The sequence below is a fragment of the Arvicanthis niloticus genome, chromosome 16 (assembly GCF_011762505.2).
Source record: "Arvicanthis niloticus isolate mArvNil1 chromosome 16, mArvNil1.pat.X, whole genome shotgun sequence".
NCBI classification, from domain to species: Eukaryota; Metazoa; Chordata; class Mammalia; order Rodentia; family Muridae; genus Arvicanthis; species Arvicanthis niloticus.
In genome coordinates, this window is record NC_047673.1 from 64,133,619 (window position 1) to 64,143,596 (window position 9,978).

Genomic DNA, 9,978 nt, shown 5'->3' on the forward strand with positions numbered 1-9,978 from the left:
TAGACACTGATGTCCTGTGGTCAGCATTAATTTGGTTGAAGGAGTTATCAAAGAAGAACAAGAAGAGGGAGAAAAGAAATAATTATGAGGAGGAGAAGCATAATAGGAAGAAAAAAAAGAACAAGAGGAGGAAGAAGAAGACAACAGCTGCATGAAGGCAGGGAGGATATTGGGTGGATATGGTCATATTATACATGTATGAAAATTTGAAAATAATACGCAAATAGTAAAAAAAAATCCCTGATGAGTATTTCAACATATAGATAGATATTTATATGTTATAGATGTATGTTTAACACATACATATGTACTTAACATATAAAAGAGTTAGTTTAATAGTGTGGGTAGAAAAGATGAGTTAAGAGATCTAATCAGATATCTTTTGCTACAGAGCAAATCCTCTTTCAAAATTAGTGACATTAAAGAATCTCATAATTTCCTATACTGACAACTTAAGCCAAAAGCAAATAGGTTATTTTCTAGTTCTTTATCATTGTTTCTGTATCAATCAATTGTTTGCTTGTAGCTCGCTGAAGTAGTCTCCTACCTGTGGTCTTTCATTTATAATAGGGTGACTGAGTTTGTTCATCCAGTGACTAGGTAGGGTACAGTGTACAAGTATGCAAGGTATGTGGTGGGCTTGTCTAAGAAGTGGCACACAGACTCTGTTACATTGCACTGGCCACATTAAGTCAAGAGGTCTTAGGAGGGGAGGGAGATTTTATCCTTTGATAGAAAGAGATGTCAATTCATCTTTCAAGGATATTGGATATAGGGAGAGGTTATAGTTTGCTATTTTTGAAATGTATAAATTTCTAGCATTCTCAAACTATGCTGAAATCTACATTAGAATCTCCAAAATACTTATCTAGATGTGGGCTAAAATAGGAGGCAGAAATATCAATTTAGAATAGGTGGTTAAAGAAAAATTGAAACAAAGTAAACATTTTCAAAGTATTATTTTTAGAGTCAACAATTTTATTCCATTAAAAAATGACATATTCAGGGAAACTCCATAGAATTGGAAACATTTAATTATTTTTGAAATATGTAACTGCTAAAAAATTTTAGTCTCCAATTCTACTGATAGCCATTCTTGCTAATAATATATTTCTGTAACATAATTATATGTATATGTACATGCACACACACACCTGTGTGTGTGTGTGTGTGTATAAAGTTATAATATACTACATTGAAACTCTTTGGAACACCTTACATTAAGGAAAACTCATGAGAAAATATCAAAGGATCTTTACCATTAATTAAAACCATAGGGAAATCAAGTTCATTCCCATAATTACTAGGGGGAAATACTGCTGTAGATAAATCTTGCTGAGAAGGCTTTAGAAATAGGAATAACAATCTTTCTTCATGAACTAAAGATTTAAACTGAGTAAGTACAGGGAAAAGAAGGGAACGCATTGTTCAGGGTGGAGGAAAGAGAAAAATCTGTGTCTGTCTGAGATTTAGGTGGACCATTGTCATGAAATAAACCTCCAAGCTGGTAGAGGGGGAGAGTCACTTAGCTAGCATCCCTTCCATTAACGAAATAATATTAGGGAATAACATTTGTCTTGGGGAAGAAAAACATACATAGACCAGAAATCAGTGGTGATATCACATTGTTTATGTGGCATATCAGAATAATTAACTTTTTACTGCTATCTTATTTCCCTCTGTTATGCTATCATCAGAGTTTTCTAAATAAAATTAGAATACAAGGACACACTACAGCATTTCCCGCTGCTTTAACAACTTCTCATGATTGCCATCCATATATGTAGATCACCATGTAGTCAGTCACTGAGCAGCCTGCTCTTCAGCTCAGGCTAATCTTGTCTCCGTGTTTAGAAGTCACATGTATCCTGCCACTTGCTTGTGTTTCCTTTGTCAGTATTGAGGCCTCACTCTCTTCTGAGCATCTGTATGAGTACAAAGCTTAGTGGGAACAGAGCTGATTTCTAACTGTCTTACCCCAATAACAGAATTTAAATACGTCAGCCCTGAGCTTGTTAACAGTCTCATGAGTGGTCACAATGTGGGTTGAGGCCAGCAACTAACCGGGTTTACAGATGTTTTATGTGCTTCACTAAGGTGGTTGAGACGTCAGCAATTAATAGGGCCTGGATCAGAGAGGTGTATGCAGATAGTGCATTGATACCCGTAATAAGCTTTATAACAGGAATCATCACAGTGGAGGATTGTAGAGAACAATAAGAGTCACTATGATCAGTCAAGTGCAAGGGACTGGGGTTGACTAAAGAACTAAGAGCATTGTGTGTTTTCTCTTCCTTTTGATGTTAGTGATGATGAGGGTCATTTATGAAAACACCTTAGGAAGTACAATTTCAGGTTGCCAGTTTGAGGCAGGCCTCAGGTGGCTGAAGAAGGAGAATTACCATGAGTTGTAGACCAGCCTAAGCTACATAAGGAATTCCAGATCATCCTGGACTGTAGAGCAAGGCCTTTCCTTCTCTGTTTAATATTTCAGTTTGACTTTGTATTTCCAGGCAACCTTAGGGATGGAAGAATGTTGACTTACCACTCAATGTAATTTGTTTTTGAACACTGAGATATCTGGATAGATGCCTGTGGGATCCTCTAACCATATTCAAACATGTAAAGAGTGCCAGGGGAAGACAAACACCTGTGGGTTTTAAGAGCAAAAGGTCAGCATTTGCTCATATATTTTTGTTGGGTAAATACAGGAACTCATAAACTAGGCAAAGCATGTGGCTAGACTATTTTATCCAGGATGTCTGGAATCTGTCAACTTCCTGACAGAATGTTCTGGTTTTTAGCACCTTTGCTTTTTATTCTTTAATCTGTAAAGTGAACTCATCAGAGATTTCACTTAGAAAAAAGTAATAATATGAACAATATGCTTTCATCCTTCAAGAATGTTGCTTCTGTTGCAACTTCCACAGATGTAATAGCATAATTAGAGAAGTGGTTTTACAGAATCTGCTTACACCAAGACCCACTAGGAAGTCCCAGAGTGACCATATGACTCTTCAAAACAATAAGGTGGTTACAATTTGCTACAATCTTGTACTTCCTGCTGGTACACTAGGAGAGATGTATACTTTCCAACAGTTTTACTGGCATCATATGTCATTATTACCATGCTAGGTGCCCCAAATTGCCAGGACCTCAGCTGGGAAGTTGTCAACTGTAACTGAAAATATTGACAACAAAGTCCTTAGTCATTCAATGAAGTCATAGAAACAAGAGAGAGAGAAAATGAAGCCAACCACATTCTTCATTTGTATTTAATGGAAGTTGAGGGTCAGGGGGATCATTGCAGATGTGAAATTTATTCAGTTATACAGGTAAGATAAGTGCAACATGGAGAATCAAAATAGAGGACAAGTTCACTGTTGGCAACTTTTCCTCTAATTCTTTAAAGATGAAACCCCATCTTACTGTACCCTGCAAGCTTATGCTTTCGTAATAGTGTTTTTACCTTCTCCAAAATGTCATATAAAACAGAAGTAGGTAACATGCAGCCTTTGACTTCTTTCTCTGAATCTGACCTTCATTCATGATGGTGTGAGTACCATCTATCCATTCATTTTTGTTGTTGAATAACTCATTATATGTATGTATTAGTTTATATAGTTGCCAATCATCTGCCACTTAGATGATTGTTTCAAGTTTTGTAAACAACGTTATTTTAACTATGTTAGGGTAAACTTGGAAGTAAACATAAATTTTCATTTTTCTTGGGTATATACTGGATCAATAATTAATATATGTTTAATGTTATAAGAAGCTGCATTTATAGTGACTGGAGTATTTTACAGTCCCACCAGCAGAATATTAGATTTGGTTATCTCATGCTCCTCTCAGACTTAGTATTATCAGAAATTTTGACAAAATTTATACAACAGTCATATTATAATTATACAATTTTGAGATTTTAATTGACTACTGATGCAATTGTTGATATGTTTTTGTCCAATCTCAATCTATTACTTTCTACAAAACAGACGAAAGAAAAACAGAACAAAAAAATCAAAATACAGTTTTTAACTATATCCATTTGGAATTATTAGATTAATAGTCTTCCTCTGGATATTGATAAACTGTTAATTCTTGCAAAATCACCTTGAAGTACAGTAAAATCTTTTAACTGAGTCCTCAGCATCACCTGTGAATCTTCTCTTTCATGGAAGTAAGTTTGAGATAAGTAAAATTCACTAATTCAATTTATGGCATCAGGTTTCAACTCAAAATGTATATTTAAAATAATGTTCAAAACTGGTTCATTAAATGTGTTGTTGATAAACTTTCTTAAAAACTCTTCAGTATGAACATAGTGGAGCATGTGTCCTTGTTGTATGTTGGACCATCTTCTGGGTATATGCCCAGGAGTGGTACAGCTGGGTTCTCAGGTAATGCTATGTCCAATTTTCTGAGAAACCACCAGGCTGATTTCCAGAGTGGTTGTACCAGCTTGCAATCCCACCAACAATGATAAAGTGTTCCTCTTTCTCTACATCCATGCAAGTATCTGCTATCACCTGAGTTTTTGATCTTAGCCACTCTGACTGGTGTGGGGTGGAATCTCAGGGTTGTTTTGATTTGCATTTCCCTGATGACTAAGGATGTTGACACTTCTTTAGGTGCTTCTAGGCCATTCAAGTTTTCTCAGTTGAGAATTCTTTGTTTAGCTCTGTTCCCCAATTTTTAATAGGGTTATTTGGTTGTCTGGAGTCTAATTTCTTGAGTTCTTCGTATATATTCAATATTAGCCCTCTATCAGATGTAGGATTGGTAATGATCTTTTCCCAATCTGTTGGTTTCCGTTTTGTTCTATTGACAGTGTCCTTTGCCTTACAGAGCCTTTGCAATTTGATGAGGTCCCATTTGTCAATTCTTGATCTTAGAGCATAAGCCATTGGTGTTCTGTTCAGGAACTTTTCCCCTGTGCCTAGGTATTCGAAGTTCTTCCTCAGCTTCTTTTCTATTAGTTTCAGTGTATCTGGTTTTATGTGATGGTCCTTTATCCACTTGGACTTGAGCTTTGTACAAGGAGATGAGAATGAATCAATTTGCATCCTTCTAAATGCTGACTTCCAGATGAACCAGCACCATTTGTTGAAACTGCTGTCCTTTTTCCACTGGATGGTTTTAGCTCCTTTGTCAAAGATCAAGTGACCATAGATGTTCATAGCAGCCTTATTTATAATAGCCAGAAGCTGGAAAGAATGTAGATGTCCTTCAACAGAGAAATGGATACAGAAAATGTGGTACATTTACACAATGGAATATTACTCAGCCATTAAAAACAATGAATTCATGAAATTCTTAGGCAAATGGATGGAACTAGAAAATATTACCCTAAGTGAGGTAACCCAATCATAAAAGAACACACATGGTATACACTCACTGATAAGTGAATATAGCCCAAAAGTTTGCAATACCCAAGATATAACTCACAGACCACATGAAGCTCATGAAGAAGGAAGATCAAAGTATGGATGCTTTGGTTTTTCTTAGAAGAATAACAAAATACTCATGCTGACAGGAGCCTGATATGGCTATCTCCTTAGAGGTCTGTCAGAGCCTGACATATACAGAGGAGGATGCTCACAGCTAACCCTTGAATTGATCATTGTGCTCCCAGTGTAGGAGTTAGAGAGAAGATTGAAGGAGCTGAAGGGGTTTGCAGCCCCATGGGGAGAGCAACAATACCAACCAACCAGAGCTCCCAGGGTCTAAAGCACCAACCTGTGAGCATATAGGGAAGGACCCATTGCTCCAGTTGTATATGTAGGAGAGGATGGCCTTGTCAGCCATAGTTGGGAGAGGAGATCCTTGGTCCTGTGCAAAAGGGCGGGGTGACCAGCTACATTGTATCTGCAATCAGGAAGCACAGAGAAATGAAAACTCAGTCCATCTCCTTTTAGTCATTTCATGCACCCCAAACCGTGAGATGGTGTCATCCACATTCAAGTCCAGTCTTCCCTCTTCAGTTAAACATTTCTAGAAATGCCCTCATAGAAAAAACCAGAGGTGTGTTTTATGATAATTCTAAATCAATCTTATTAATAATGAAAATTAATAGTTACTATATAGATCTAAGAGAACTTCCAGAAGTTCTCATAGAGCATAAATTGCTTTATGCAGATTGGGTGGAGTAGGGTGGCCTTCTAACTATGGAAGGATTAGTCTGACAGTCAAGACACTTTCAAGGCAAATATGTAAGAGACACTGCTGTGGTTTATTTCAAGATTTCCTCTAAGTTCTATCTCTGTAACATTTTCAGGTAGGGCAGCAGGTGAACTGTTTAGATAGTATTCCTGATGCACCTTGTGAATTTCTAGAATTGCTTTCTGAAAGCACAGCTGAATGCTATGTGATACTCTCAAGATACCTGTCAGGAAAAACTGTACTAGAACTCCACTTTTGGCCTTGAAAATCTTACTCATGCATGGTCTTTTTCAAGATATGGGGTCTACATAGGAGACTACCAAAGTCTCCCATCTACTGAAACTTTAGGGTCCAGATTGAAATCTGCTCCATTTTCTACCTAACACTTCTTTCTGGGCCAATCGTTTCTGCCGGCTTTATTTTTTCTCCCTCTAGAAAAAGTTTCTTACCTACAATTCATACTCATATTGTACCTTAAAACCAAAGTCATTTCTCTGGCAACACATAGAACAACTTTTATAAGATGATGCAAGCAAAACTCTGAGAACCTGAAATATTCAGCATAAACAAAACGCAACTTCATACTGGCTATATAGACAATAAGAGAATCACATACTTTAATCTTTGAAGAGCTTTCAGGAAATGTTCTTTACTAAATTATTCTACTTTATTTTACTTAATGTAGCTTATAAACTTTACTTTTGTTTTTGTTTGGGGGGGATGTCTTTGCTGTTGTGTTGTTGTTCTTATTTGAGACAGGGTTTTTCTGTGTATCTCTGATTGTCCTGGAACTTGCTTTGTAGACCAGACTGGCCTTGAACTCAGACATCTGCCAGATTCTGCCTTCTAAGTGCTGGGATTAAGGCATGCACCATCATTGCACAATAAAATTGATATTTTTCATGAATTAATTTCATATTTGTGTTTGTTTTTGATGCTGTGGATTGAATCCAGGGTTGTGTGCATGATAGATAATTGCTATCCCAAAGAGCTACACCCACACTCCATTTTCTATTTGTCTTCATTGGGGAATAAGTGTATGAAGATAGTCTCTTTTATTCACTCCTGAAAACAACCAATGCATAGATATCTTAGGGACATTATTGGTTCTAAATAGATTTCTGTTTATTAATCCAAGGGTAAAGAGAAACACATGATTTTCCTAAAACTTGTTTGCCCTTTGATACTTACATGACCAATATGTCTGAATTTTTACATTTCATCTGCGAATTGAGCTGTGTTTATCCATGAGGATAAACTTGGCTGAGACTATAATGAGAATTAACAGAACCACTTCAGTGACAGAATTCCTCTTCTCTGGATTTCCCCAGTTTGAAGATGGCAGTTTCCTCTTCTTCGTTCCTTTGTTCTTCATTTACATATTCATTGTTATCGGGAATCTCATTGTGTTTTTTGCAGTTAGGATGGATACCCGTCTTCACAACCCCATGTACAATTTTATCAGTATTTTCTCATTTCTGGAGATCTGGTATACCACTGCAACTATTCCCAAAATGCTCTCCAATCTCATCAGTAAGCAGAAGACCATCTCTCTGGTTGGCTGCCTGCTACAGATGTACTTCTTCCATTCACTTGGAAATTCGGAGGGTATTTTGCTGACTGCAATGGCTATTGACAGGTATGTTGCTATCTGTAACCCACTCCGGTACCCAACTATCATGACTCCCCGGCTCTGTGCTCAGCTCTCTGCAGGCTCCTGCATTTTTGGCTTTCTTGTGTTACTTCCAGAAATTGCATGGATTTCTACCCTGCCCTTCTGTGGTCCCAACCAAATTCATCAGATCTTCTGTGACTTTGAACCTGTGTTGCGTTTGGCCTGTACAGACACCTCCATGATTCTGGTTGAGGATGTTGTTCACGGAGTGGCCATCATTTTCTCTGTCTTGGTTATTGCTGTCTCTTACATCAGAATCATCACTGTGATTCTGAGGATTCCCTCTGGTGAAGGCCGTCGGAAGGCTTTCTCTACTTGTGCTGCACATCTTGGTGTTTTCCTGATGTTCTATGGCAGTGTCTCCCTCATGTACCTGCGTTTCTCAGCTACTTTTCCACCAATTTTAGACACAGCTATTGCACTAATGTTTGCAGTGCTTGCACCCTTTTTCAATCCTATCATCTATAGTCTGAGAAATAAGGACATGAAGATTGCAATTAAGAAACTTCTCTGCTCTCGGATGATGCTGCCTACATCTGCAAGCTAACCTGCTCATAGATGCCTGTCTCTCAATTTCACTCCAACATATCAAAATATAAAATTAGCATATAACTCATTCATTGGTACACTGATAATCTTCATGTCTTTGTAGCAGATCTAACTGTATTTATTCTGTTTAAACATTTAAATCAGATAGAAAATATTCATCTAGATTACAATAAGGGGTGAAATATGAGCCGGGTGGTGGTGGCTCATGCCTTTAATCCCAGCACTTGGGAGGCAGAGGCAGGCGGATTTCTGAGTTTGAGGCCAGCCTGGTCTACAAAGTGAGTTCCAGGACAGCCAGGACTACACAGAGAAACCCTGTCTCGAAAAAACCAAACCAAAACAAAACAAAAACCAAAACAAAAAAACCCAAAAAGACAAAAAAAGGTGAAATATACAAAGCAAGTATGAATGTGTAGATAGCTCATGTTTCGTAAACATGAATTTCATATAAAATTGTTAATATATATGAGCATTAGTAACAAACACAGATTGTAAAATATAATACTTAGAATAATAATACCTATAGGTGTTAAAGTTTGTTCTTAATTGGTACTGCAAACTAATTTTTTGACTTCAAAGAAACAACTAATAAATTTTTTGCCCCTTGGTTTCAACATCTGTAGGTTTAAAAGTAATATATTTTAAAATTAAAACCTCATACATTAGTTTAAAGTTAACTGATCTATCGAAGGCCCTTTGGAATATTATAAAAGGCCAGTAAATGCCAATTGTAAGCTGCTATTATTTGCCACTGACAATGGTTTGGATGCATTAAGGAATGCTATAATATAAATATATTAAAACCATACATCTAGGAATTTTATATGTGGTTATTATTTATACCATTTTTGTTTCTATTATATATCTGAGGTAAGAAAAAAAATCCACCTTTATTGTTTTTATATTTTGGTTCAATTCATCCAACTTAATTTAGTTGGATTTTTTATCCAAATGATCTTCACATATTCACAAAAATAGAGATAGTTGATAGATAGGTAAGTAAAAAATAGGTAAATAGATAATAGATAGATGACAACAGGTAGATAGATGATAGATCGATGACATAATAAATATACAAATAGATAGATTATAGATAGGTATTAGGAACCAGCTGTGAACTGCGATATTATTTGTGTTCTTTGAAATGTGTTTCATAAAATGTCACCAAAAACTGACTTTTTGCAATTTAAGGATACATGTAGGTATTAATAAAACAATTCAAATTCATATGTTTCCACTTTATTTCTCCCCAAATCCAATAGACATAAAGGTAAGACTACTATAAGTATTGAAAATTATTAAAACTAAAAAAGAGTGAAATATGTATAAAATTGGATTAGGATAATTGAGGTGGATTTTTAATAGTCTGAAATGTCAAATAACATTTTTTTTCAAGAAAAAGAAACAAAAGTATTAGTTCTTTTGGACAATGCAAACAAACAATTATTTGATTCTGTCTATTATATGGGACACTAATAACCAAAAGCATACACTTTAAAAATATCCACAACATGCAACAAAACAGCAAAGTAAAACAAAAACAAAATATTGTCAGCCCTGGGGAAGAAATCAATTCCCTCAAGTGGTTTTCA

General features: G+C 36.2%; 1 protein-coding gene across 2 annotated transcripts; it reads left to right on the plus strand.

Moving 5' to 3' along the window:
* The first annotated feature begins 1,366 nt into the window (after window positions 1-1,366).
* Window positions 1,367-9,613, plus strand: LOC117721893 (olfactory receptor 6K3-like). 2 transcript variants are annotated; one of them, XM_076913770.1, is made up of 2 exons: window positions 1,367-1,396; window positions 7,582-9,613. In XM_076913770.1, exon 2 carries the CDS (start codon window positions 7,587-7,589, stop codon window positions 8,382-8,384), a length of 798 nt encoding a protein of 265 aa, XP_076769885.1. In that variant the 5' UTR covers window positions 1,367-1,396; window positions 7,582-7,586; the 3' UTR covers window positions 8,385-9,613. The 2 variants fall into 2 exon arrangements, with proteins under 2 accessions (XP_076769885.1, XP_034376640.2); XM_034520749.2 differs by lacking the exon at window positions 1,367-1,396 and having other exon boundaries at window positions 7,077-9,613.
* Window positions 9,614-9,978: the final 365 nt, after the last annotated feature.

Excerpts from the sequence above, each read along its gene's own strand:
- LOC117721893 (XM_034520749.2), top strand. The coding sequence starts at position 7,410 with ATGAGGATAAACTTGGCTGAGACTATAATGAGAATTAACAGAACCACT.